The sequence below is a fragment of the Podarcis gaigeae genome (genome assembly GCF_964106915.1).
Source record: "Podarcis gaigeae genome assembly, chromosome: 16".
Classification (NCBI taxonomy): Eukaryota; Metazoa; Chordata; class Lepidosauria; order Squamata; family Lacertidae; genus Podarcis; species Podarcis gaigeae.
The window spans coordinates 949,624-977,373 of record NC_139693.1 but is presented as its reverse complement, the minus strand read 5'-3'; the positions used below and the strand labels follow the sequence as shown (position 1 = coordinate 977,373).

At 46.6% G+C, this 27,750-nt stretch overlaps 2 protein-coding genes across 2 annotated transcripts in view; both read right to left on the bottom strand.

Annotated features, from left to right (window-relative positions):
- LOC310833221 (T-lymphocyte surface antigen Ly-9-like) overlaps nucleotides 1-27,750 on the bottom strand; it is a 48,177-nt gene that overhangs the window by 14,147 nt on the left and 6,280 nt on the right. The window contains exons 3-4 of the mRNA XM_083715750.1: nucleotides 8,964-9,308; nucleotides 7,745-8,044 (exon numbers count right to left, since the gene is read on the bottom strand). Coding sequence (XP_083571876.1) covers nucleotides 7,745-8,044; nucleotides 8,964-9,308 — 645 coding nt within the window. The remainder of the gene's footprint in view (nucleotides 1-7,744; nucleotides 8,045-8,963; nucleotides 9,309-27,750) is intronic.
- Nucleotides 13,305-22,759, bottom strand: LOC310833393 (uncharacterized protein). Its single transcript, XM_083716116.1, has 7 exons — nucleotides 22,668-22,759; nucleotides 20,194-20,266; nucleotides 19,089-19,424; nucleotides 18,964-19,009; nucleotides 17,953-18,044; nucleotides 16,394-16,482; nucleotides 13,305-14,470 (listed from the first exon to the last, which is right to left on the bottom strand). The coding sequence occupies exons 1-7, from the start codon at nucleotides 22,752-22,754 to the stop codon at nucleotides 14,441-14,443; spliced, it is 753 nt and encodes a 250-aa protein (XP_083572242.1). The 5' UTR covers nucleotides 22,755-22,759; the 3' UTR covers nucleotides 13,305-14,440.

The window sequence follows — 27,750 nt, the reverse complement described above, 5'->3', positions numbered from 1 at the left end:
ACCATAAAGAAGGCTAATCGCCAAAGAATTGATGCTTTTGAATTCTGGTGCTGGAGGAGACTTTTGAGAGTCCCATGGACTGCAAGAAGATCAAACCTCTCCATTCTGAAGGAAATCAGCCCTGAGTGCTCACTGGAAGGACAGATCCTGAAGCTGAGGCTCCAAGACTTTGGCCATCTCATGAGAAGAGAAGACTCCCTGGAAAAGACCCTGATGTCAGGAAAGATGGAGGACACAAGGAGAAGGGGACAACAGAGGACGAGATGGTGGGACAGTGTTCTCGAAGCTACGAACATGAGTTTGACCAAACCGCGGGAGGCAGTGGAAGACAGGAGTGCGTGGCGTGCTCTGGTCCAGGGGGTCACGAAGAGTCAGACACGACTAAACGACTAAACAACAACAAACTTTGGAATTAAGCTGTGTGGATGTTAATGATAATGCCTGCTACCTCGCTGTCTGAAGCAGCACTCGTACACTCCACCTCTTTCATTTCCGTGTAGTAAACAACTCTTTTTGTAGAAAAGCTCTTTATTGGGTGTATGGATTAAAAGCATGCACACATTTTAAATGAACACACACCCTGACTCCACACAAAAGGTTCCATTCCCCTCTGACATGTTATGATGAGTTCATATACATGCCGGACACTCATGTAGGTTCAAGCATACGTACACCTTGTAACAAATTCCTATACAGTTCTGAGATCTCCCTTTTTGGCTGTTAGGTTGGCTTCCGATCGACTGACTTCCACTCTTGCATTGCTTGCTTGTATTAAGAGCATCTAAAGAGCCCTCCAAGTGGATGAGGCCAAAGGGGGCCTGATAACTCTCCCCATTTCTGCTCCCCATCAGTCAGCGTTACTGTTCGGGGGCATGGTGCCTCTGAAACTGGAGCCATTACGTAGCCATCATGACTTGATGGAATTGTTTTCAGAGAAGCTGTTGCATTCTCACCATAGCTGCACTGCCCATTTCATCATGCTGTTCTTCCCTCTCACCCATTGAGATCATAGCTGTCAACTTACAGATTTGAAAATAAGGGACCAGCAGCCTCGAAAATAAGGGATCAGCAGCCAAAATAAGGGATTTTAGTCAACCAGCTGAAATGCAAAGTTAAAAGGGACCAGATAATTTTGGTTTCAGTTTTTAGCCCTTCATTTCCAGAGGTTGCTGCTCAAGACACCAGCTGATGAAACACTGCAATTGAATAACTACAAGCAGCAACCACTTTTGGCGCAAAACGAAGTCCAGGCTACGAAGATGCTGCTGCAGTTCTGTATCTTTTCTCTCGTGCTCCATCTGCAGCTCTCAGTTCCATCAGGCAGGGCGGGAGGAAGGGGGGGGGAATAGCGCCCAAAGTAAACCTGCAGATCAGACCATCTATGCTAGTCTACCACTACAAATCTATGCGGTCCTTTCTCCGCTTTCCCCCAATATGGTTAGCCCTTGGAACACCTGCCTGCGCCTCCGCCTCCTCGTCCTCTCTCTGAACTGCTTTCTCTATGGTTGCCCTCGCTCTCCTCTCAAAGCTCCTCAGCAATTCATAGGCCTCGCCAGGCTGCTCATCTTATCCAGGTCCTTCGGCAGTACAGCCCAGCGGGAGCGGTGGTGACGGGCAGAGGGGAGGCCCCAGGCAGAGACGTTCAGTTCGGCGGCCGCAAGGAGGATGGGGGCAGAAGGACCTGAGGCTCCCGGCAGTCCCAGTGGGGAGGGGCTCCCGGGGGCCGAGGCTGGTGAGATGAGGCCGGAGGGGGGTGGACAGGGCAGCCAAGCAACACAGTTGGCCGGCAGGGAGGGAGGGAGAGGAGCTGCTTCCTTTGAAACTTGGGAAATTTAAGGGACATCATCAATAAGGGACAGCAACAGGAAACAGCGCTGGGATAAGGGAGTTTTCCCGGCAAATAAGGGACGGTTGACAGCTATGATTGGGATAATGTTCTGCATGGTTGTTTTGTGAAGAGAGCCCCCATGTGGAGGCTCTCTTGTTGACACAAGTCATTCATCATTATTAGACAGGAAGTGTCTTGTTGAATGCTGCAGGGAAAATTCCCCAGCTCACTTGGATTATCAAACAAAGACTCCAGCCAAGATTATAGAAGCAAAACAGCAGCCAATAGGCCTGATCTTTATCACTGCAACAAAACTTCAAACTACAACATGGAAGAAGCAGAAAGAAGCCCTGAACAAAGGATGGCTCCCCTTTTTATAGGTTTCCCAAATTACCCATAACACCCTTACTAAAGGGTCATACATCTGTCATAACTATGTCATAAATTGGGAGGGGTCTTCTGGCAGAAACCTGATCTCCCCGTTCCAATCTTTAGGTGAAACAAAGGTAAGCATTTATATTTTCCTGTTTTCCCAGCCAAGTTAAGCACACCCTTTTGTCTTGACTGAGATCCCAATCCACTAAGGTTGGTTTTGGGATTGTTCTTGGAATGACTACCTGTCTGGCACTCAGGTGCCAGGATGCCAGCGATTATCACCCGGGCAGTGGAGCCGATTATGGCTGCCCCTACCCATGTCCCAAGCTCCTCCCCTGTGAAATATACTCAGAGTCCTGTAGTGATTTCATACTCTTTATTGCAGCTTGTAAAACAGTGATTGAATTTTCCCCCAAACCTCAGGCTTTTATATACATTATTTACACAATGAGTCCCGTCTGATTGGCTGATTCTGCTTCCCTCCTAGAGCTGATTGGTCTTTTCCTGCAGGCCAATCAGTTGTTGCATTCTAGGATCCAACTTGCCTATTGTACTAGGATCCAAGCTTAGTACATAACGCCTGCTAGCCATTTTCCTTCTGAGTAGAACAATGTTGGAATGGCATAAATCTGGGTCATGTGGCCAGCATGACTAAGCCGCTTCTGGCGAACCAGAGCAGCACACGGAAACGCCGTTTACCTTCCCGCCAGAGTGGTACCTATTTATCTACTTGCACTTTGATGTGCTTTCGAACTGCTAGGTTGGCAGGAGCAGGGACCGAGCAATGGGAGCTCACCCCGTCACGGGGATTCGAACTGCCAACCTTCTGATCAGCAAGTCCTAGGCTGTGTAGTTTAACCCACAATGCTACCCGCGTCCCTTTTAAAGTCTTAGATATATAATAATGTTCATAAATGTACCAACCAAGAACGTACATAGATCAGCACAGGAAGACCAACCTGAAACCATTTTTGATTCCCAAACTGACCAGATGTTTTCTCTGCAAGGTCAAAGTGGGAAACCTCCCCATTGTCTCTTGCCTCACAAATCCTGTCTTAAGGGCACATTTAAGATATGAATAGGGTGTGAGCCTGTGACCTGGGCCAGGAACTAAGTATTTATCATTACAAAAGACTGGCCAGGCTCCCCAGGCAATCCAATAAAGTAAGCATTAACAGATAACCTGTCAGACGAGATAAACAACACACTCAGATTTCTGTTGTAGGCTGCCTTTTCTGTGATGTACGTATGATGTATCTCGAGGGGTGGTCTTGAGCTACACCCCTTCTGTGATGTAGGTATGATGTTTCTGGTGGTGGTTTTGGACTCCAAGGCGGGCAATTTAAAATGTCTATATAAGGGCTGACACACCTTTGTTCTTTTTTTAAAAAAAAATAATTTTTATTAAGTTTTCCATTTAACAATCATATCACATTAATTATTCCAAATTATACCAATATATATCATAAAGTCCAAATATTTTGTCAAATTATAATTTTTTGTTGGGGGTTCCCATGCTTCGAGTTCAGTAAGGGTCCAATCATCTCATATTTCTGCTGCTTTTAGTGTTCACCAATCCCATCTTTCAATCTTCTTGTTGATATCCTTTTTCTTCTTAATAGCCTCTGAGTGTTTCCACAGGCGAGTTAAAGTAAGCAATATTATGCTTCTGTGTGAACTTTGGAAGACTCTCCCTTTTTTTAAAGCTGGTAAGCCTTTTGTTTGCAATAAGTCTTCACACGCTGATCCAGAATTCCTGCTTGGGCGGCAGGCGCCATCTTTCTCAGTTCCGATGAAATAAAATCTAAGCATCTGCTCATTAATTTTCCCAGACAAGTTGCACCATAAATCAGTCTTTCCAGAGAAGATTTGCCATCGAACTTAGAATACAAACATGATAACAGAACAACGGCTCGCCTCCCCCTCTGACTATTAATCTCGCAACATAGTCTGTCTCATAATGGCGGATCCCAATTAAAAATTGTGTCACAAGAGAGCAGAGCCTTTTATTTTCTTTCCAAATCTTTCACAAAACAAAGGCTTTAGTTGATATTTTTATTTCCACACAGTTTATTTTCCAATCTCACTTGCTATAAGGGGAGGGGTGTTAGGTAATATCGTAGTAAAAAAAAGGAAAAGTCCCCCCCCCCTTTCCGTTCTGTTTCAACATACTGGCATAGATGTTATTCTTTAATGTTATCTTCTGTCCAGTCCATTCCATCACTCTTAACCTCTTAGTGGCAGGCTTAATTAGCAGCTAACATACCCTTTTCTTCACTCGAAGCATGTGCAATAATTCTTATTTCCAATTTTTCATCTTAAGAAATGCAACTAGAGTCGCTCTCAGAGACAGTGTCAGGGAGATCCATACTCATTCGAGGGCTTTCCGTCCAGTGCCCTCACCCCCTCCTACTTTCAAACTCGGGGGTGATTTATGGGCAACCGCGAATGAGGCTGTATCTTTCCTTCCACCGGGGAGAATTTGGGAGGCTGATTTACTCCCATCATCAGGCTGACACACCTTTGTTCTGGGTTCCTCCTCCTCTCCTGCGTGTGAGGGGAGCACCCTCTTGCAACAGATCAATAAAGATCAGGCTTACGAGCTGCTTTGCTTCTCAGTATTCTCTGGTTGGCCTCTGTCATTTTCTCCTACCGATGGAGAACCCACAAAGGACTCTATATGGCTCTTGGATACCCCATAAGGGGAAAAGGGCACATTTTGTTTACCACAGTACAAAAATGCTATAATGCACCCAGTCCAGCAATGAGCTATCTTCCAAAGGAATGCCCCCCCCCCGGAACGTCTCCTCTTTGGGGGGGGGAGTGAGGGTTGATGCAGCTCAGTCATTGTCAGAGAGAGAGAGGCGTTCTCTATTTTAGTCAATCTGCAGAGAGAGGCAGAAACAGAAATGTAAGAGGCTTCATAACTCAGGGCCAACCACACGCTAAGGAAACAGATCCTGAAGATTTGAGGCTGCTGGAGCAAACCAGGAATAAATCAAATCCTGTACACTACTGGTTTGACACACATCTTACTTCCACTTTGGGCTCATTGTTTACGCATTAAGAACATAATACAGTGAAGCACCACTTTAGCTAATGGGGTCTCCTGCTGCCGCCAGGCCACCGGAGCCCAATTTCTGTTCTTATCCTAAAGCAAAGTTCTTAACCTGAAGCACTATTTCTCAGTTAGCGGAGTCTATAACCTGAAGCGTATGTAACCCGAGGTACCACTGTACATGTCAACTGGAGTTGGGTTGGCAAATTATGCATTCTTCTTTCCCTGGCTATTCTGAGAGAACAGTGCTTATTAATCTTATGGAATAGCACATTTCTGCCGTTGGGGCCAGCGATGCTTCTGAATGTTGTGGGAATGTTCAGGGATGCAGGAGAGGATATATTGTCTGATAATAGCCTTTCCAACTTGTGTTAACAAGTTCACAATTTAACAGCGGATGCATTTGCTTAGGCTGACTAAAGCCTTTAGAATAACTGTTCTGGTATTTCCCCCTTATTCCCTCATAAAAGAGAAGACGTGACAAAGTCTTCTATAAAAGTATAAAAAAGGTTTACTCACACATCATTCTGTTCACAATCGGATCCCAGAAGGCAGACTTATCTTAGAAAAGCAACATATACCTAGAAATCTCATAAGGAGACAGATGTTGCTTCTTCGACGTATGTAGTCAAAAGAGAGAGGTGGCTGCCCTGCCCTGTGCTTTTGTCATTACCTGCACAGGTGAGGCCACGCCCACTTCTAGTCACATGCAGAGGAAGTCTGTCCCAGCCCAGAAGGAAACAGGAAGTTTACCTGCTGGCTGGACAAACATTCCTCCCCATGTGTAAACATGTTCACTCTAGGAATGTGGTACTTGACTGCTCTTGTGTTTCACATCCCACAAATGTCAGCTGCAGGAAACCGCAGGAGAAGAGAGCTGCTCTTGTGCTCAATTCCTGCTTGCTGGTTTCCCACAAGAATCTCATGGGCCCCTGTAAGAACAAGATGCCCCTTTGGCCTGATCCAGCAGCCAGGCTCTTCTTACATTACAGTGGTATCTTGTTTCCTGGACTGCTTGGCTCCCAAACAAACTGGCTCCCGAACGCCGCAAACCCGGAAGTAAGCGTTCTGGTTTGCAGAAGTTCTTCGGAAGCCAAACTCCCGCTGTTTCCGGGGCCAATCAGCCAGTCAGAAGCTGCTTCTTGGTTTGCGAATGTTTTGGAAGTCTAATAGACTTACAGAATGGATTGAGTTCAAGAACCAAAGTACCACTGTACAGGTAACCTCGGGTTACAAACGCTTCAGGTTACAGACGCTTCAGGTTACAGACTCCACTAACCCAGAAATATTACCTCGGGTTAAGAACTTTGATTCAGGATGAGAACAGAAATTGATTCAGGATGAGAACAGAAATTGGTGTTGCGGCGGCAGCGGGAGGCCCCATTAGCTAAAGTGGTGCTTCAGGTTAAGAACAGTTTCAGGTTAAGTACGGACCTCCGGAACGAATTAAGTACTTAACCTGAGGTACCACTGTACTAGAGAGTAACAAAAGATGCTTCCTACCTTTGTGGTCTGACGTTTTGTTGATTTTCCTATACAGGACGAACCCCAAGAACACAAGCAAGATGATTGATATGACTGCAACTGAGATGCGGGGATTCTGAAAAGGCCAGAGAATCAACCAGAATGCCCGGTTGCCTGAAAAAAGCAATTATTGTCTTTTCAGGGTGATTGTAACAAGACACCCACCAATACATGACCCCAAGAACACAAACAAGATGACTGGAACTGAGATTTGGGGATGCTGAAAGGGCCAGAGGATCAACCAGAATGCCCACTTGTCTGAAAAAAGCAATTATTGTAATTATTGTCTTTTCAGGTTGATTGTAACAAGACACCCGCCAACAAGTGGCCCCATGGTGCTTGCTTCACCCCTCCCTGTGAGAAAGAGAAGAAGAATGCTGGTTTTGACTTCTAAAGACCTACGTGGCTTAGATCCAAGTTACCCAAAATATTGTATCTCCCTTTACGGAGCTGGCCGGGTGCAAAGGCCCTCAGATGAGCACCTCCTCTCAGTCCCATCAGCATCAGAGCTGGTGGTGACCTGAGAAGAGGTTTGACTGGCTCCCTCTCTGGTCTCCTTAGTCTGCCAGCAGACTAAGACCTTCCCGTTCAGACAGGCCTTTGGAAACTAAGACACAGGCACTGCTTGCCTGCTGGGCTGATATCAGGGAAAACTGCAGTTTTAATTGCTCGGGTCTTTTTTGTCAAAAAAATGTTATTTATACTTTTCAGATTTATACATTCCACTGATTTTACAATCATTTTGATCCTCCCACAACAGTTACTTGATGTCTCTTTTTAACTTTTCTTATATGCTTTTATGGTCTTGTTGCTGTAAACCGCTTTGATATGTTTTTTACAGCCCAGCAGTATACAAATATTCTGACAAATAAAACAAACTTAGAGAAAGGCAGGATACAAACCCATTAAATAAAGAAAGGCTAATGGGGAAATGGGGAAATGGGCCAGGGGTTCCTTACCTTCAGCTGGGCAGAGGCTGAGGAGGTTGATGGAAATGTTCTTCTGATCCGCCGGATTGCTCACCAGGCAGGTGATGTTGGCATCCGAGGCATTGCGATGCCAGAACAGATGGAGATCTTCCCCGTTGTCAGAGAGTTGGTGCCAGTCCGGGCTCTCGCCTAGGGCTCTGAGGGGACTCCCTCTTTTCCAGGAGACACGGAAGTCTCCCTTTCCTGATACCTGGCAACGCAGGGTTACATTGCAGCCATCAGGCGTGTTGGAGATCAGCTTATGGGTGACCTGCGGCTCCCGCACTGGCTCTGTTAGAAATGAATTTTTAAAAATATTTTATTCTTTGTATGCCGCCCACCTGACTGCGTTACCCCAGCCACTCTGGGAGGCTTCCAACAGAATATAAAAACACAGTAAAACACCAAACGTTAAAATCTTCCCAATACAAGCCAGCCTTCAGATGTCTTCTAAAAGTTGTGTAGTTCTTTATCCCCTTGACATCTGATGGGAGGGCGTTCCACAGGCCGGGCGCCACCACCAAGATCTGCCTGGATCCCTGTAACCTCATTTCTCGCAGGGAGGGAACTGCCAGAAGACCCTCGGAGATGGACCTCAATGTCTGGGCTGAACAATGGGGGTGGAGAGGCCCCTTCAGGTATACTGGACCAAGGCCGTTTAGGGCTTCAAAGGTCAGCAGCAACACTTGGAATTGTGTTTTACTTTGGTGCCTCTGGGGTTTCACTGACTAGGGTTTTTTTTGGGTGCTGGCTCCTTCCTCATCACCACTTCCACATCCATCAGATGGGCTTGATGAAAGAAGAGTGTCAGTTGCTGGAAACCACAGGAAGGAAGAGTTGTTCCCGGGTTCTGCTTGTGGGCTTCCCATGATGGGCATCTGGTCGGCCACAGTGAAGACAGAGGCTGGACTAGAGAGGTCCCCTTTGGCCTGGTTCAGCAGGTCCTTCCTATGTTCTTATGCATGTACAGCGACACATTCTGCAGCCTAGGGGCCACCACCAAGAAGGCCCTCTCTCCATCCCCGTCCCTAGGCCACCCTCCCCAAACTTTTGAGGATGGCAGGACTACCAAGAGGGTCCCGACTGCCGATCTCAACACCTGAAAGAGTCTGTAAGGAAGGAGGTGGACTTTCCCCTAGGCAGGTGAAAGTGAACAGGACTGAATTTCTCCCTCATCCTTACAGTGTGCGATGGTGAAACAAGTACATACCATAGACAGTGAGGTTGAATGTGTGTGATTCTATCACTCCTGTGGAAAACGTCACATGGGCCGTGTAGTCCCCACTGTCCTTCACCACCAAGTTGCTTATCTTCAGCGTGGTGCCATCAACCATTTCCAGACGCTGCCCCAAACTGTCGCTCGTATTCCACCGCTTCCATTTCCCATCGCTGAATCGCCCAAGGTCGTTTGCCTCGCCTTGTCGAGGGTGGAATATCCATTTAACGATGGACACGGTATTGTTCGAGGTTATATGTACAGGAAACAAGGCGGATTCTCCCAAGATCCTGTTCAGCTGAATCGTAGGAGTCTTCGGTTCCCGACTGCTTACAAGGCCTAAGTGTTTTTCAGGGAGGGGAAAATAAGTAAAAGGAGAAAGGGAGAAAGTGAAGGGGGGAGCGCCAAATATTGATGCTTCTTTTATATCAGGTAGAGCAGGATATCATAATATTGTTGCGTGTTTGCCAGATGGTGTGAATGACTCCTTGAGTCCGTTCCAATTCTTGGGTCCTGTACACAGTGAGGGTTAGAATGCAATAGAGGTTGGGACACAATATACAGATGGCAGATTGGGAGAGGCTATGGAAAATAGATTTGAAATTTAAGGCATTTTGTACGCTGAAAGAAAATGATATGAAAATGATGTATCGGTGGTAGTCGACTCCTACTAAGTTAGCAAAAAATGTATAGAACAAGAACCAATATCTGCTGGAAGTATAAAGAAAAGGAAGGTACATTTTATCATATGTGGTGGAAATGCAAGATAACAGAAAATTTCTGGGAGATGATATATAATGAAATGAAAAAACTGTTTAAAGTAACTTTTGCTTTAATAAAAAACCCAGAAGCTTTTCTAGGAATTACATGTACCGAGATCACAAAGGACCAGAAAAGGCTTTTTATGTATGTAACAACAGCTGCACGGACTTTACTAGTCCAGAGAGGGAAGGAAGAAACAATGTCAACAGGGAAGAATGGCAAACCAAGTTGATGGACTATGCTGAAATGGCAAAATTGACTGGGAAGCTCAGAAACCAAAAGGACAAGAACTTTAAAAAAGAATGGGGGGAAATTATAACATATTTACAAGACCATTGTAAACAGACGAAAACATTAGCAGGATTTTAACCACACTTGTAAAGTAACAAAAATTATGGATAATTTAGAGGGACAAAATATTTGGATAATGAATTGATATGCAGCTATAGATATTAGCATTAGGGCCCATGGAGGGGGTGGGGGGAAGTTGTGAGATTCAGAGTAATCTCTGTACAGTGGTATCTCAGTTTACGAACTTAATCCATTCCAGAAGTCCGTTCTTAAACCGAAACCGTTCTTAAACCAAGGTGCACTTTCCCTAATGAGGCCTCCTGCTGCCGGTGCCCTTCCACTGTTCGGATTCCGTTCTTGGACCAAGGTAAAGTTCTCAAACCGGGACACTACTTCCGGTTTTGCAGAGTTCTTAAACCAAATCGTTCTTAAACCGGACTGTTCTTAAACCGAGGTACCACTGTACAGTCATACCTCATGTTACATCCACTTCATGTTACGTTCTTTCAGGTTACGTCCCAAGGCGACCCGGAAGTACCAGAAAGGGTTACTTCCGGCTTTCGCCACTCGCGCATGCCCAGAAGCACAAAATGACGTCATATGCATGTGCAGAAGTGACGAATCGCTAACCAAGTGTGCGCAGACGCGTCGCTGCAGGTTGTGTTCTTTTCATGATGTGAACAGGCCTCCGCAACGGATCCCGTTCGCAACCAGAGATACCACTGTATATGGATTTAGAAATGATTTTGTTACATGTTGTTTATTTTTAAAAATCAAATAAAAAGTATTTCAGAAAAAAACACACCAAAGAATGCAATAGGGGTTACACTTGCTAAATTAGTTGGACAGGTTTCTTTGTACGAGAATGACCTAAGCTGGCCCCTTAAGTGTCCCCATCAGCATCGCCAAAGAGCGGGCCAGGTTGCGAGAGCTACAACTAAGTGATGGGGACCTCCAGGCTAATGGACGGCCATCGAACCTCTGTTTCAAAACCATCTAGGTCCACCACCTTCTGAGGCTCTTACCATCAGAAAGTTCTCCCTAATGTTTAATTCAAATCTCCTTTCTTGAATCTGTTGGTTGAATCTACCCTCCAGAGCAGTGGAAGAAAAGCTTTCTCCACTTTCCATGTTGTTCCCTTTTGTGGAATGTTAATGGTTTAATTACTCTGGAGCTGCCCTGAGTTACATCAAAGCACCCAGGACATTCTATACAAGATCTCAAAGTAGCTGTTTTACTACAAAGGAATTTCAGAAATAGACTGGAAAGAGAAGCTGCTGAATTGCAACTTATCACCAAACTTAAAACCATGGAGAGACCTGGTCTGAACAAAGACATTGGATTCTTATCTCATTATACATGACAAAGCCATTTTTCACCTTCTCACCCCTTGCTTTTTCCTGTAAGACCTATTGCAGTCGTTAAGAGTCGTCAACAGGCTCATCACAGCTATCTGCCAATCACCCATTCCCACCACCCTTCTGAGTAATACCCCTCCCCACCTTCTCACTATATAGAAGGGTCTGGTGACTTCTGTTTCAGTGTATCTGAAGAAGTGTGCATGCACACGAAAGCTCATACCTAGAACTAACTTAGTTGGTCTTTAAGGTGCTACTGGAAGGAATTTTTTATTTTATTTTTTGTTTTGACTATGGCAGACCAACATGGCTACCTATCTGTAATCAAAGCACTGGAGGTGCAGGACAGAAATCTTTGCATAGTTCTTTCTGATTTGTCTGCACATGGTTAAAATTTATGGGCAGAATATCCTTCCTGTTAACTGAGCAAGCGCTTTCTCTGAGCCGCCTCATTCAGCTGTCATTTAGCCATCCCCGCTTCCTCTTTCATGACAAACCTCACTCCCGGACTCTCTTCAACAACCTCGCCCCCCTTCAACAAGCGAGCAAGATTCGCAGAACTTACCAAGGAAGGAGCAGATGAAAGTGCCCAAGAGAAGACAGGTGATGGAGATTTTGCCAGCACATTTCGCAGACATGGCTGTGCATGTGCTGCAAAGCAAAGCGCAAAACTTTGAGCTCAGGGCTGTGTTTAAACAAATCACGACACTAAGTCAACAAGAAAGCAGGCAAAGTGAAGCCAGGGCTCAGATTGGTCACCTGGGATCAGATGATTAGTCAGTAAAAGTGAGTCAGTTTCCTTGCTGAACTTCTGGCAGTCTGCATAACTCATTGACCACAGCAGGGAAGAGTCCTTATGAGCCATTGGGGTGTGTGTGTGTGTGTGTGTGTGTGTGTGTGTCTCAAGAGGGGGGAGTTGAGCAGTTTGTTTATATCTTCTTTCTAGCAGAGACATCACCTTGCCAACAAAGGTCCGTATAGTTGAAGCTATGGTTTTCCCAGTAGTGATGTGTGGAAGTGAGAGCTGGACCATCAAGAAGGCTGATCGCCGAAGAATGGATGCTTTTGAATTCTGGTGCTGGAGGAGACTCTGGAGAGTCCCATGGACTGCAAGAAGATCCAACCGATCTATTCTGAAGGAAATCAGCCCTGAGTGCTCACTGGAAGGACGGATCCTAAAGCTGAGGCTCCAAGACTTTGGCCACCTCAGGAGAAGAGAAGACTCCCTGGAAAAGACCCTGATGCTGGGAAAGACGGAGGGCACAAGGAGAAGGGGACGGAGAATGAGATGGTGGGACAGTGTTCTCGAAGCTACCAGCATGAGTTTGACCAAACTGCGGGAGGCAGTGGAAGACAGGAGGGCCTGGTGTGCTCTGGTCCAGGGGGTCACAAAGAGGCGGACACGACTAAATGACTAAACAACAAAAGGAGCCTTAGATGCAACCTGAAACCTGCATTCAGTCTTAACTGCTCTTTCGGAAACTGCCATCACTCCGTTAGCAGAGCATTTGCTGGAGAGCTGCTGCCAGTCTGTGAGGGCAATACTGAGCGAGGCAAACCAATCGCCTAAGAACATAAGCGGGCCTGGGAAGGTGGCGGGACCAAGAGAAGGGCCTCCCCTGGAGACTTGCAGAGTTTCCCCGGCATGAAGCTTCCTTCCCACACATACGCAGGCCGAGCTCAGCAAGATGGGAGTTTCACAGCAGTCTTGCTCCCCAGCAGATTCCAAAGGGAAACTGCAACACCAGATCACTGAATAGTCACAGAGAGCAAACCAGGCCTTGGCGTGTTTCTCAGACGTGGTTCCAGGGACACCCAGCGATTGCCCACTTTTTCACATATACAGGGAAAGCTCTTTTTTCTTTTTCCAAAAAAAATATATTTGTTCAAAAAAAATTTATTGATTTTCCATATTATCACAAAATAACGTAACAAAACACACAACAAACAAAAACACACTACACTACAATAAAATTAAACACAAAGAAAAATTATTTCTTCAAATACCTAATTCTCCTTACATTGATAACTGACTTCCTCGAATCCCCTCTAACTGAATTTCATTATATCACCCTATATAACAGTTCTCCAAATTCATATTTCTAATTATGTTGATTCCTTTCATTAACTAACCTCTTCTCCTTTATTAATATTCTAATCCTTAATATTTAATACCACATATTCTTATTCTACCCCTAAGCCTATTTATTACTTCCAAGAATTTTCTATTTATCTTATATCACAATATTTAGCTAAATATTCTTTAAATTTCTTCCAGTCCTCTTGTGTCTCCTCTTCTTTCTGGTCGCGGAATCTTTCAGTCAGGTCGGCCAACTCCAAAAAATCCAACATCTTCATCTGCCATTCTTCTATTGCTGGTATTTCTTGCGGTTTCCAATTTTTAGCTAATAAAAGTCATGCCGCTGTAGTGGCATATGAAAACAGTCTAGCATCTTTTTGGGGCAATTCCATACACAGGGAAAGCTCTTAAAGAAATCACCTTTAGCACATTTCAAAGGACAGCTGTCCTTCAGTTTGCATACTGATTCAGGTAGCCTTTTCTTTAAAAAGAAAAATAGAAAAGCCATCAGCCGGCTGGATGTCAACAATAGTGGCTCCTGAGATTCACACCTGAATCAACTCCAAACTGTGTGGAGAGAAGCAGTCCATTGGCAGGGAGAAAGCAACGGCGTTCTCCATTCTGGGATGCGGGTGGCGCTATGGTGTAAACTACTGAGCCTCTTGGGCTTGCCAATCAGAAGGTTGGTGGTTCAAATCCCCGTGATGGGGTGATCTCCCATTGCTCTGTCCCAGCTCCTGCCAACCTAGCAGTTCGAAAGCACGCCAGTGAAAGTAGATAAAGAGGTACCGCTCTGGCGGGAAAGTAAACGGTATTTCCATGCGCTCTGGTTTCCGTCACGGTGTTCCATCTCACCAGAAACAGTTTAGTCCTGCTGGCCACGTGTCTGTGGACAAAAGCCGGCTCCCTCGGCCTGAAAGCGAGATGAGCGCCACAACCCCATAGTCGCCGTTGACTGGACTCAACCGTCCAGGGGTCCTTTACCTTTTACTGTCTCCATTCTGATCCACCTGCAAGGACAGAGAGAAACAGAGCAAGCTGTGCAGGACCTGAGCCACTCCAGTATGCAGAACCAGCTATGAATGAACTGAGCAGCTGAAGAACGAAGGACCAGCTATGCAGGACCTGACCAGATCCAGAATGCAGGCCCAAGCGGCAGCTTAGAAAAGATTCAGGTGACCCAAGTCCATAAATCGAACCCTGGACAGTGTGCTCTGCTACCAGATCAATGAACATCTTCCTTCCACTTTACTCTATCTGTTCTACATTTCTTTTTAAAACGTTTCTGGAAACCATGTCCCACTCATCCAGAAATAGTAAAGTCTGGCCTGTAGGAAAAAAATCCAAAAGGCAAAAACTTTATTAGGTAACGGTAAAGGGACCCCTGACTATTGGGTCCAGTCATGACCGACTCTGGGGTTGCGGCACTCATCTCGCTTTACTGGCTGAGGGAGCCGGCGTGCAGCTTCCGAGTCATGTGGCCAGCAGGACTAAGCCGCTTCTGGCGAACCAGAGCAGTGCACGGAAACGCCGTTTACCTTCCCACTGGAGTGGTACCTATTTATCTACTTGCACTTTGATGTGCTTTCAAACTGCTAGGTTGGCAGGAGCAGGGACCGAGCAACGGGAGCTCACCCCATCACGGGGATTCGAACCACCAACCTTCTGATCGTCAAGTCCTAGGCTCTGTGATTTAACCCACAGCGCCACCCGCGTCCCATAATAACTTTATTAGGCCAACCAAATAAACCACCTCTCTGTGTGTGTCTCCTTCCTGACCTCTGAGGCAGGTGGTGCATATTCATACACACAGATTTGTGATGAGAAGTTTGTTTCGTGTTTCTTTTTTGGGGCTCAGTTCATGTGACCAGTTAAGGCTGAGACAGTTCTGGGCAGCGTTGGCAAGAGTTACTGGAATTTGTGGGAAGTAGCAATTGGGGGAGGCAATTTGGCCTGAAAGGACCATCATGGACTCTTAACTCCCTCTCTGCCTCTGCAGCCAGCAGGACCATTGGTCAGGAAGCAGGATGGGAACTGGGGTCCATCAATATCTGGAGGGCCCCAGCCTGGTTCTCCCTTCCCCTGCTAGGAAGCCTAATTCTGGGCTTCATTTGCCCCCTTCCCAAACACTTGGAGACCTCCTTCTGGTTTGGGCTCTGTTCCTATCAGTGCATGCAACACCTGATGGAGGGAGTGAATGAAAAGCACCCCAGTGTTCCGCCGGAAATAAATAAATTAAGGTCTTATGTATATAATAAAGGTTCATAAATGTACCAAGCAAACACGTACATAGATATATAGGCCACATGTCTGAAGCTGCACAGGAGAGCAGCCATGGAGCCACTTTGACTCCCAGGCTGACCAGGTGTTTTCTCTACAAGGTCAAATGGAGGAGCCTCCCCATTGTCTTTTCCTTCACAAATCCTGTCTTAAGGGTATGTCTGTCTGTGTTTGAATAGGGTGGGCCTGTGACCTGGCTCAAGAACTAAGTATTTATCATTACAAAAGACTGGCCAGTCTCCCCAGGGTATCCAATCAAGTGAGCATTAATAGGTCACCTGCCAGACAGGAGGTAAACAACAAACTCAGATTTCTGCTGTAGACCACCCTTTCTGTGATGTAGGTATGATGTTTCTGGGGGTGGTCTTTGACTCCAGGGTGGGCAATTTAAAATGCCTATATAAGGGCGGGCACACCTTGGTTCTGGGTCCTCCTCCTTCTCCTGCATGTGAGGAGAGCACCCTGTTGCAACAGCTTTAATAAAGATCAGGCTTACTAGCTACTTTGCTTCTCAATATTCTCTGCTTGGCCTCTGTTTTTTCCTCCGGCCGATGGAGAACCTGCAAAGGACTCTATAAGGGCTCTTGTGTCCCCCATAAGGGAGTAAGGGCAGATTTTCATTTATTACATGCCACTCTGCGAGATCACCTCACCTGGTCACAATTCTTGTCTGTGGAGGATCTTCTCTTCTTCCTCCGCTTCTTCCCCATAATGAAGCTCAGGGGAGTTCTATTATTCGGCACTGTGGGGTGTAATGAAATACATACAGGTCATCTCACTGCATTGACCAGTCGGCCTCCCTAGATCCTCAAGAGAGCAGAGGGGTGGCCCCCAAATTGTGGAACCCCCCCCCCAGAGGTGTACCAAATGCCTTCATGGTAGGGCAGAGGAAGCTGCCTTGTCCTTCCTCAGGCCCTGGTCCATCCAGCTCAATATTGCCTACTTGAACCAGGAAGAGCTCTTGAGGGTTTCAGGCAGGGAGTCATAAGTACATAAGAATACAAGAAGAGCTTGCTGGATCAGGCCAGCGGTCCATCTAGCCCAGCATCCTCTTCTCACAGTGGCTGAAACCCACAATCAGGATCTGACCTCTCCTGTGGCCTTCAGCAACTGGTCTTCCAACTGTGCCTCCAACTGTGGAGACAAGAGTGTAGCCGTTGTGGCTAGCAGCCATCAATAGCCCTGTCCTCCATGGATGTCTATCATCTCCTCTTAAAGGAAGGAATCCATGCTGATGGATGCTGTGGCAGGGAGTTCCATAGTTTGTGTGAAGGAGGGCTGCCTTTTATCTGTCCAGAATCTTCCGATGTTCAGCTTTGTCGGAGGCCAAAAAAATCCAGTGTGATGAGAGAGGCAGAAAACCCTTTCTCTAACCACATTTCCCATGCCATGTACATTTTTAACGAACTTCTATTGTGTTGCCTCTGTCAGTTGGCATTTGGTGTGGTGTTCTGTTTATAGTATGCTTGGAGTTAAGATTTTAGTCTTACTATAAGTTATTGAAAGAAGAAGAAGAAGGAGGAGGAGGAGGAAGAGGAGGAGGAGGAGAGGAGTAGTAGTTTGGATTTGATATCCCGCTTTATCACTACCTGAAGGAGTCTCAAAGTAGCTAACAATCTCCTTTCCCTTCCTCCCCCAACAAACACTCTGTGAGGTGAATGGGGCTGAGAGACTTCAGAGAAGTGTGACTGGCCCAAGGTCACCCAGCAGCTGCAGGTGGAGGAGCGGAGACGCGAACCCGGTTCACCAGATTACGAGTCCATCGCTCTTAACCACTACACCACACTGGCTCTCTCAAAGTTTTAAGTTAAGTGTGCTGCAACTGGGTTTCTTATGGACCATTCTGAATGTATATGGGTTTGTGACCATTATGCTCTTTTGCCTTCAGTAGCTTTGCTGAATGAAATACGAATTGCCTCTGGTCTATTTTGGGGGGAATCCTGCAACGTGTTTTAAGTTTTTACTCTGCTAACTATACATTGGGATCTGCTCTGGATCCATAGGAGCAGAAATCTTGACAGCCTCTTCCTCGCCTCGCTAATGCTGCAACCGTTCTTCATCAGGGAGTTGTTCCATCCCCATCATCATCATTTTGGTTGGGTCCTTTCTAATCTGTCCTTACAATGGCCTAGGCCTGGCTGCAACCCACCCTGGGACCTTAAGGTGAAGGTAAGAAGTCTTATGAATAAACAAACACATGCATCTTCCCTACCTCTTTCAGACTTTCTGAAAACTATTTGCATGAAGCGAAAACCTGCAACCGTCGTGGCGACAATGAAGCACACCAGGGTCTTCCTCCATTCCTTAGGGGCTTGTGCAATCAAAATGCCAGTTTGCGCATCCCAAGGTAAAATGAGGGGATAAAATGATGAAAATAAGCAAATGGGTTCAATTTGCAATCCAGAACTATTAAGTTCTCCATAGCTTTAAATTGAAGGGGTTTGTTCTATTAAAATGTTTATAGATTGCTGGACAGGACAAAGCCATCCAAGTGATAAAAACTCAGGCATTTGGCGCTCCTTAATGGTGTGTGTTAATAACTGTCCCTGCATGGGATATATGCATTTGGAAATAGCTTTAACTCATTAGTTCCCAGAGTGGGTGGCAGCCCCCTCGGCAGGCCGTGGAATAAGAGGCAAGGGGGGACAAGGGGGTGCACTGAGGCAGAGCTGCTCTGTGTGCTCCAAAGCTAAGCGTGTAGGAACACTGAAAACACAAGGGGCTTCAGTTTCAAGAGAACAGGGTGCAAATTCTGTTAGACACAGCAGACTTTCCAGCAAAACACAACTTAAGGTAAAGGTAAAGGGACCCCTGACCATTAGGTCCAGTCGCAGATGACCCTGGGGTTGCGGCACTCATCTCGCTTTACTGGCCGAGGGAGTCGGCGTACAGCTTCTGGGTCATGCGGTCAGCATGACTAAGCCACTTCTGGTGAACCAGAGCAGTGCACGGAAACACTGTTTACCTTCCCGCCGGAGCAGTACCTATTTATCTACTTGCACTTAGGGGTGCTTTCGAACTGCTAGGTTGGCAGGAGCTGGGGCAGAGCAACGGGAGCTCACCCCGTCGTGGGGATTCAAACCGCCAACCTTCTGATCGGCAAGCCCTAGGCTCTGTGGTTTAACCCACAGCACCACCCGTGTCCCTATGAATTATATATGAATACTTAAATTTCCCAGGCAGAAAATGTGGAGAATGTGGTAGGGGAGCAATGAATTGCTTACCTTCACTTTGGGAAACATCAGGTGGGTCACTCTCTGGCGCAGGAACTGTCAGGGGGAAAGTTGCAGCCATCTTATTAATTGCTCAGAAGGATGGACAAAAATGGACGGATTCGTCGTGACTTACCAGAGACACTGAGATTGAATGAGAATATTTCCATCTTGGAGGTGGTGTATGTCACTCGAGATTTCAAAACCCCAGTCTCGTTTTCCTGCAAGGCCTTGATCCGCAGCGTGGTCTCATTAAGCACGTCTAGTCTGTCCATGTCTTTCAGGTTGGAAGTCCTCAGTTGTCCGTTCCTGAGCACAGCAAGCTCAAAGGGGGTGCCATTTCGGGGGTGTAAGTCCCATTTGATCCACAGCACAGTTTTCCCAGAGGTTATGTTTAAAGGGAAAAGGACTGGTTTTCCAGCCATCCCAGTAACCTGATGAAGAGGAGCTTTATTCGGGTTAGCAACATCACCTAATGAAGAAGAGGAAGAAGAAAGAGTTGAGGGGAAGAAGAAGATCCAGAGAACGAGAACGAGAAAATAGAGGGGGAGGAGGAGGAGGGGAAAATCAAGAAGGTCTAGAAAGAAGAGGAAAAGCAAGGAGGAGGAGGAGGAGAGGAAGAGGAAGAGGTGTTCCTTGCTCTCTTCTGCCTCCCTCGGCCTCCCCCCCCCCCCCCCCGGCAGTGAATGATATTCCAAGGTAGAGTGCCTCTGAACATGAAGGATCTATTCAGCCACCGCAACCTAATAGGTCCTGAGGCTTTTGAAGAGAGGGCCCCTGGCACACAGAGTCTAACAGCGGCTGTTTTTAGGGAGGATTTTGACCGGGAAAATGGCATATGACAGAGTTAAACTGTTATGTACTGAGTTGAATAGGATCCAAAACACAGCAGTCTGATTGGTCCTAGAACAATAGGGCCCAGAATGCAGCAGTCTGACTGGTCCACAGGAGCTACCCAATCCAGCTCCAGGTGGAAGGGAATCCGCAACCTGATTGGCCTACAGGAGAATCCCGGAATTAGCCAATCACGTGGGGCCCATTGTGTAAATAATGTATATAAAGCAGACATTCTGGGAGAACTTCCACTATGAGCTGAATAAAGAGCATGAAATCCACTCTCGACTCCGAGTATATTTCATAAACATATTCCCAATCCGTTTAAGCAGCCCCGTGTGATTGCTCATACATTTTAAAGAAAACCTATCCTAGGAAACCTCTGAGGTGAACCTCTGGTAACTCACCAAAGAACAAGCCGATGAGGACCCCCAAGAGGGTGAGGGAGCCTTCGCTTGAAGCTCTCGCAGTCATCTTGCCCTGCGGTGGACAGATAGATGCATCAACAACTTTACTGCGGAAGCGATTTGAAGTGGTGGTTCAAGAAGCAAGACTTCTGCGTTCCTTCTCCTGCAAAGGCACAAGCGGTGGCATTTGGTGCAAGTCCAGGACTTCTGAGAAGCCCCAAACGAACATTTCAAGTCAGAACAGAAGCTGGCCAGCGCATGCGAGTCTACACTTCTTTTAGACCTACGACTCCATCTGGCTCCCAGCCTCGCTTGGTCAAGCTTTGGAGTGGAGCCAATTCTTTTTTCTTATGTATTTTTATTAAAGATTTTCTTGATTTACAGAAGTATGTGTAATGTCTCTCTCTCTCTCTCTCTCTCGTATTTTTTCCATGTAGCATTTTTACAAATCAGTTTCATTTGTTGAGACATTAGGAAGAAAAGGGGGAAAGAGGTGAGTGGAAGGATTGAGGGGTCGGGTGGCGTGGCTTCTATTTTACTTAATATATGTGGGGTTTGGTGTCAGAGTCGCTTGTGCAGGTTCTCTGCTGTTCACTTGTGTTCCTTTAGTGGTGAGAGAGGTTGGGGTTGGCCTGGGGTGTGGTTGTTCAATTGTGGTTGGCTGTGGTGATCTTTGTTTTCGTGTGTGAGTGGGGTGGGTGGGTGTTTTGGATCAGGTTAGCCATATTGATTTGTATGCCTTTGGTGGGTTCTTGCCGTTGTCTTGTTGGGCTGTGTGTGTGATAAAGGGGAGCCATACCGGGGTGAAGGCGTCTTCTTCTATTTGTCCCCATGTCAGTTTCAGCTTATTGGTTAATTTTTCTAGTAGGGCTGTTTCCCATACTATTTGGTACCATTTGGTCCATGCTTACTCCTGACAGGTCTCTCCAGTGGAGTGGAGCCAATTCTTATTTCCTTTTCTTCGATCCAACTCCCGTGTAGCGACGGCCAGCTTTAAGCCTCTCCCGTGGCATGCATGCGCTTTTGCAAAAGGGCTCTCTTCCAAGCTGGCCTAGAGCAGAAGGGAGCCAGGCCACATTTAACGGACCTGCACCAGAACCAGGGGCAACTCCCAAAGCAGTGAGGGAGACAGCTTGCCATACTTGATAGCACCTCTGCCAGTGGAGAACACGGCTGTAGTCAGACCAGCATCAGTTCAGGGCTGCCCCAAGTCGACTTACTCTAACCACTTCATGGCAAGTTCCAGCACTTACAGTAGAACCTCAGTTTTCAAATGTGATCCATTCAGGAACACCATTCGACTTCTGAAACGTTCGGAAACCAAGGCACGTCAGCAAATTCATCTGAGAAAATTGAAAAACATGCAGCAGAAGCCATTCAACTTCCGAGGTGTGTTTGAAAATGGAAGCATTTACTTCCGGGTTTTCGGCGTTCAGGTTCCAAAACGTTGTCAACGGAGACGTTCGAGAACCGAGGTTCCGCTGTTTTTGTCTTGGGGGGAAAGCACTGGACCTCTCCGTATTACAGCCTTTCCCTAATTTCTGCACTGAGTGCAACAATAGTTGTAGCTCATTTAAAATGACAACAACAGCACTGGGTTAGATGCCCAGGGACTCTCTTCTCCCGAGTTGCCACCTTACACATCTCAAGGCTTAATCTTATTTACTTACTTATTGCCCTTCTATCCCACCTGTTCTCTTGAGGAGCTCAAGGTGGCATAGATGGTTCTTGCCCTCCTCATTTAAACCCCACATCAACCCTGTGAGGTAGGTTAGGCTGAGAGGCAGTGGCTGGCCCCCAAGATCATGACCTCCAGGGAGTTTCATGATGGCCAAGTGGGGGGGGGTTGAACCCAGGCATTCTATTTGGGGGGATGACTTTGCGAAGTTATGTGTGTCCTAGGGGCTGGCTCTGCCCACCAACCTCCTGCCATCCCACCACATTTCCCACTTCATGCAACTACAGTGGTACCTCGGGTTAAGTACTTAATTCGTTCCAGAGGTGCGTTCTTAACCTGAAACTGTTCTTAACCTGAAGCACCACTTTAGCTAATGGGGCCTCCTGCTGCCGTTGCACGATTTCTGTTCTCATCCTGAAGCAAAGTTCTTAACCCGAGGTACTATTTCTGGGTTAGCTGAGTCTGCAACCTGAAGCATCTGTAACCTGAAGCGTCTGTAACCCGAGGTACCACAGTGCTTGGCTCACAGGCAGCAAGGATTCCTGCTGAACCTCTTCTGCCAGCAGGGAGTTCCAGAGTAGGGCCTGCCACCCACAAGGCCCTGTGCCAAGCAAAGCCCTGCCTGAGGAACCCCCAGACGTGTCCCATCAGATGATCTCAGTGGTCAAGGTGGAGCACAAGGGATCAGCCCAGCTGCTCTGGGTTCAGTGGTGAAGGTGCACAAAGCTCAGAAAGACTGGGCCTTGGTGAATCAGCTGTCCCTCCTCCCCAGTCCCAGTCCCAGAACAGAACTTACCCTTCCAAAGGACCTGGAGAGACCAGCAGCAAGGAATGCTTGCTTGAGACAAGTGCACTTATCTGTGCGTTTTGATGTGGATAACATCACCACTTCCTGTTTTCTTTCTTTTTTCTCTGCAAAGGTTATTTTGCAATGCTTCTTGATTCAGGGAACTGTGCCGTGAGGCAGACAAAACTCTCTCTCTCTCTCTCTCTCTCTCTCTCTCTCTGTGTGTGTGTGTGTGTGTGTGTGTGTGTGTTTGGCATTGTTAATGGGAAATTGTCTCATGAGCCTTGCCTCTGCACACCGCGAGGCAAAGACGAAGAGCCTCCACTGCGCATTACCAAATGCAGCAATTTGCTGATAAATGTATCCACGTACAGGCTCAGTGGGAAAACTTTAGACATTCATTAGAAATCACCTGTTGTATCTTCTCAGTTCCAATGGCATTTAGGATCCAGGGAAGTGGGTGAGAGCCCACCATAATCACTGAAGTCATAACTGGTGATATCCTGCTCCAAGAGTGCCAGACAGATAACCATCTCAATCACAATGCCTACCTGCCCCATAGTGGGATGGTAAAGGTAAAGGTAAGCTAAAGGGACCCCTAAACATTGGGTCCAGTCGTGACCGATTCTGGGGTTGCAGCGCTCATCTCGCTTTGCTGGCCAAGGGAGCCGGCGTACAGCTTCTGGGTTATGTGGCCAGCAGGACTAAGCTGCTTCTGGCGAACCAGAGCAGCGCACGGAAATGCTGTTTACCTTCCCACCAGAGTGGTACCTATTTATCTACTTGCACTTTGAGGTGCTTTCGAACTGCTAGGTTGGCAGGAGCAGGGACCGAGCAACGGGAGCTCACCCCGTCATGGGGATTCGAACCACCGACCTTCTGATCAGCAAGCCCTAGGCTCTGTGGTTTAACCCACAGCGCCACCTGCGTCCCATAGTGGGATGAAGCCTAGACAAAACAAAGGGGTGTATTTGACTTGACTTAGGGACCAGGGAGGGGTATTACTCAGAAAGGTGGTGGGAATGGGTGAAGCCTCCCCGCCCTCTCACTATATAGAAGGGCCTGGTGACTTCTGTTTCAGTGTATCTGAAGAAGTGTGCATGCACACGAAAGCTCATACCAAGAACAAACTTAGTTGGTCTCTAAGGTGCTACTAAGGGACGCGGGTGGTGCTGTGGGTTAAACCAGAGCCCAGAACTTGCCGAACAGAAGGTCGGTGGTTCGAATCCCCGCGACGGGATGAGCTCCTATTGCTCGGTCCCTGCTCCTGCCAACCTAGCAGTTCGAAAGCACGTCAAAGTGCAAGTAGATGAATAGGTACTGGCAGGAAGGTAAACAGCGTTTCTGTGCGCTGCTCTGGTTCGCCAGAAGCGGCTTAGTCATGCTGGCCACATGACCCGGAAGCTGTACGCCGGCTCCCTCGGCCAATGAAGCGAGATGAGCGTCACAACCCCAGAGTTGGTCACGACTGGACCTAATGGTCAGGGGTCCCTTTAAGGTACTACTGGAAGGAATTTTATTTTGTTTTGTCTGGTGTGTTGTGTAACATGCTGCCCTCTGGGTTTTCCCAATGGCCACCTCCCCAGCAGCCAGCATGGCACACGGTCAGGGAGGGTGGCTGTTGTGGAGAGTCCCACAACACCCCCAAGCTCAGTAGGGTGATGGAGAGGACTGGGGGGGCCACATACGCCCCGCTATCTGGCCCCGATCTGCAGACTAAGGCCACTAACTAGGCACCGTTCTCTGTAGCCAAGGCAGGGGTGGCCCCGGATGACACAGGCAGGCAAGCTGAGACTTAGGGGCCTGTCTGAGACCGAACCTCATTTCATGGCGCTCCAGCCTCCAAACATTTGGGGAAATATGCCCTCCTTCCGATGTCGCTGGACTCCTGGTTCCAGCTGCCAACATGGCAAATGTATTGAGAGTGTTGAAGCAAATGGAGGATTGTTGTTGTTTTTTAATCTCTGCTGACTTTTGTGTGGAAATAAAACTCTTCGATCCCAAATATGGTTTTCAAAGCTTTACTTAAAAGGATTTGAGTTTCAAACATTACAAAACCAACAAAAGCTACATGGTGTCAGCTACATAAATTTGTTCATACATTGTTGGTCGTAGTGTAAGGCACAGCTGGTAATTCTACCTCCCTTTTTGTCCTTTATTTTAATTTAATCTCTACATACATACAAATATATTTAAATGAATTATGAAATTAAAAACACAAAAATATACATTAAAAAAGCTTACAAAACAATTGGAAAGAACAAAGATACAGAGAGAGAGAGAAGGAAAATAAAATGTAGACGTCCTTCTGTCTCCATTTTCACAGCTTGGTTCAAGCTGGTTGGCTCCAAGGAGCTAACACTAAGACAAAGAGATGAGGTGTATAGGTGCATTCATTGTCTCTTAAGTCTCTAAAAGCTAGTTCATTCGCGTATTTTATTGCTATTGGCATCCTCAGTTGGCATCCATCTGTCTCGAGAGATCATGGCGTGCCCCTCGAGGAGTGAAGTCAAACCGCTGCATTGGTAGCACCAAAGAGCCAGTGTGGTGTGGTGGTTAAGAGCGGTAGTCTCGTAATCTGGTGAACCGGGTTCTCTTCCCCGCTCCTCCACCTGCAGCTGCTGGGTGACCTTGGGCCAGTCACCCTTCTCTGAAGTCTCTCAGCCCCACTAACCCACAGAGTGTTTGTGGTGGGGGAGGAAGGGAAAGGAGATTGTGAGCCGCTTTGAGACTCCTGAAGGGGAGTGAAAGGCGGGATATCAAGTCCAAAGCTGTCTCCCTGGGGCAGAAGCCTGGAAAATGTTATTAGCAGCTTTTTGCCTAACAAAATATTGGCAACACACATTATTTCACAGTTCTTAAGCGGAAAATGTACAGTGGATTCACAAAGGATAACATTCGGTCGATACAACATTAGAGGAAGTAGTCAATCAACATCACAGAGGCAAAGAAGCCTTTCAACTCCCCTCTACAGCATGTGTTGAAACCGCCTTCTCGACTGCTGGACCCATGCTTGGTCTGGCCCGCTCAGTTCGCCAGAGCCTGTCTTTGCATGCAGGGCAAGCCCTACATCACAGAGGGTTTAGCAAGCAAGCTGAAACCGTGTGCAAACACTTTCAAACTCTATCCAGGAGCTCAAGACTCACCCCCTACCTTTGCAATGAAAAAACACTAGACCTTACCAAAGCCTATGATCAGTGTTTAAAATACAGCCCTTTTTCACAGTAACCTGAATACAATTACAATTTTCCACCAGTTTATGTAACGTTAAATAATTTCATCCCCGTAAGAATGGTCAAGAGTGCTGGTAAGATCAAAGAACATTTTACAGCTGCCAAGGTGTTCCAGAAAAGGTTGTCCTGGGTTTTAAGGCTAAATTGTTTTTCTAGGCTACTGGACGCATAGCAGAGCTAAGCAAGGAGTTATTCACTTCCAAAGGTATAATCTAAAAAGTAATACAAAGTGCATGGAAGCAAGTTCCTTTCAGTTACTGAAATATTTTAAGACTTCTTTATATCCATTTTAACCTCTCAGGGTAGATTACAAATCCAAAGATCTCACTAAAATGACTGCAAGGACAGTCACTTCAAATCCAGAGTAATACCACCAAGATGAAAAAATAGAGCTCAGTATAAAATGTGCAAATACTATAATATAATGCTATAATAAATAATGCTACGTGACTCAACTTTGTATATTATTTCAATAAATACAGGATATTTTTCCAGCTAGAACTTGCCAGAACTCAGTTCTGACATCTGACAGGTGGGTGCCATTGACATTCTAAGAGAATGAGAGAGGTGTTCCGGCACCTTTTCCTAGAAACACAGCTCTGCCTATCACGATTATAAAGGCTGGGTTTTCCTTAAATTCATTAGACTTACTGTATAATGCACACATTGCAGCATAAGCGTCACTCTTCCAACATAAGCATCAAAATTATATCCTACCCCACCCACTGGAAGTCCTTCAGGAAGACCAAGAATGCTATAGTGATAAAAGCGCTATAGTTAAAAATAAATACACATTCAAATGTCAGAGAAGAAAATGGCATTTGATCGCAGCTTATTGCACATGACATCAGGCAGGAGGTCCATTGCGTCCCACAGTGTACTCTGCATGACAGCTGCTGACATGCTTCTAGGAGAACCGTAAGCAGATCAGGAAGCCTTCCATATGACTGGATGGTCCCCCAACCCACGATGAGTGTTTGGACCTAGTCTAGGGATTCCCCAGCAAATCAATGTGAAAATGTGATGACCCAAATGTGAGTTTATACAAAGGAGAAATGAAGCAATATCAAAAATGAACTGATACGATTCACACAGTCCCAATTAATAGAACCTCCAAGAAGAGTATTTTGGAATCTTTTGAACAGACAGGAGCCCTGTGGGTCGTCTGCGAATTTGTGCTTGCAGGCAGGAGATGCCACCGTCCATCACATGAAATATTCACATTGAACATTTTACTGTTCCATTTATTCCTTGCATTGCATTGCATTGTACTGCATTGCAATTTGAATTATATCCAGTGCAGATTGTAATGCAACAAAATGCAATATAAGAAATAAGGAAAGTAGTAAAAATCGAATTAAAAACAGTCCTTGGCACAGTACTCTGCAAAAATCAGAAAAATCTGCCAAGACCCATCAGGAGTTTTCACATGGTCTGTGGAGTGGAGTCCCTGGTTTCGTCTGGCTCCGAAGGTGGACATTTTGCATAGCCATTTTGAGAGGCACTTGGTGAAGTTTCCACTTCCTGCAATTCAATTGCACTGAATGTGGAATTCTTGCGGCAGAAAACCTGCAGGGAAAGGAAGAAACAGGGCTGTCGATTAAGTTGATGATGAGGATCCTTGGGTGAGACTTAAAAGGATCTAGTGTGCTGGGCCTGGCACCAGCTCCTAAAACAGAATTGAGCCCACCTAAACCCAGGCACAACTGGCGTCCTGGGCATGGTGCTACAAAGGAGCTCCATCAACCAGACAGGAGGAATCTCAGCACACAATACAACACACACACACAGTGGGTGGCAGGTGGGGCAGCACTTTTCCTCCCCCCACTGGTAGAGGGACACGCCTTGCTCTTCTGCTG

Bases quoted from the DNA above. Each gene is read 5' to 3' on its own strand.
- LOC310833393 (XM_083716116.1), bottom strand. From the start codon at position 22,754: ATGTTATCCACATCAAAACGCACAGATAAGTGCACTTGTCTCAAGCAA. The intron at 19,010-19,088 runs GTAAGTCACGAC...TCCCCCTGACAG, and splicing joins ATTCAATCTCAGTGTCTCTG to TTCCTGCGCCAGAGAGTGAC. The intron at 16,483-17,952 runs GTAGGGAAGATG...TACACCCCACAG, and splicing joins TTTCAGAAAGTCTGAAAGAG to TGCCGAATAATAGAACTCCC.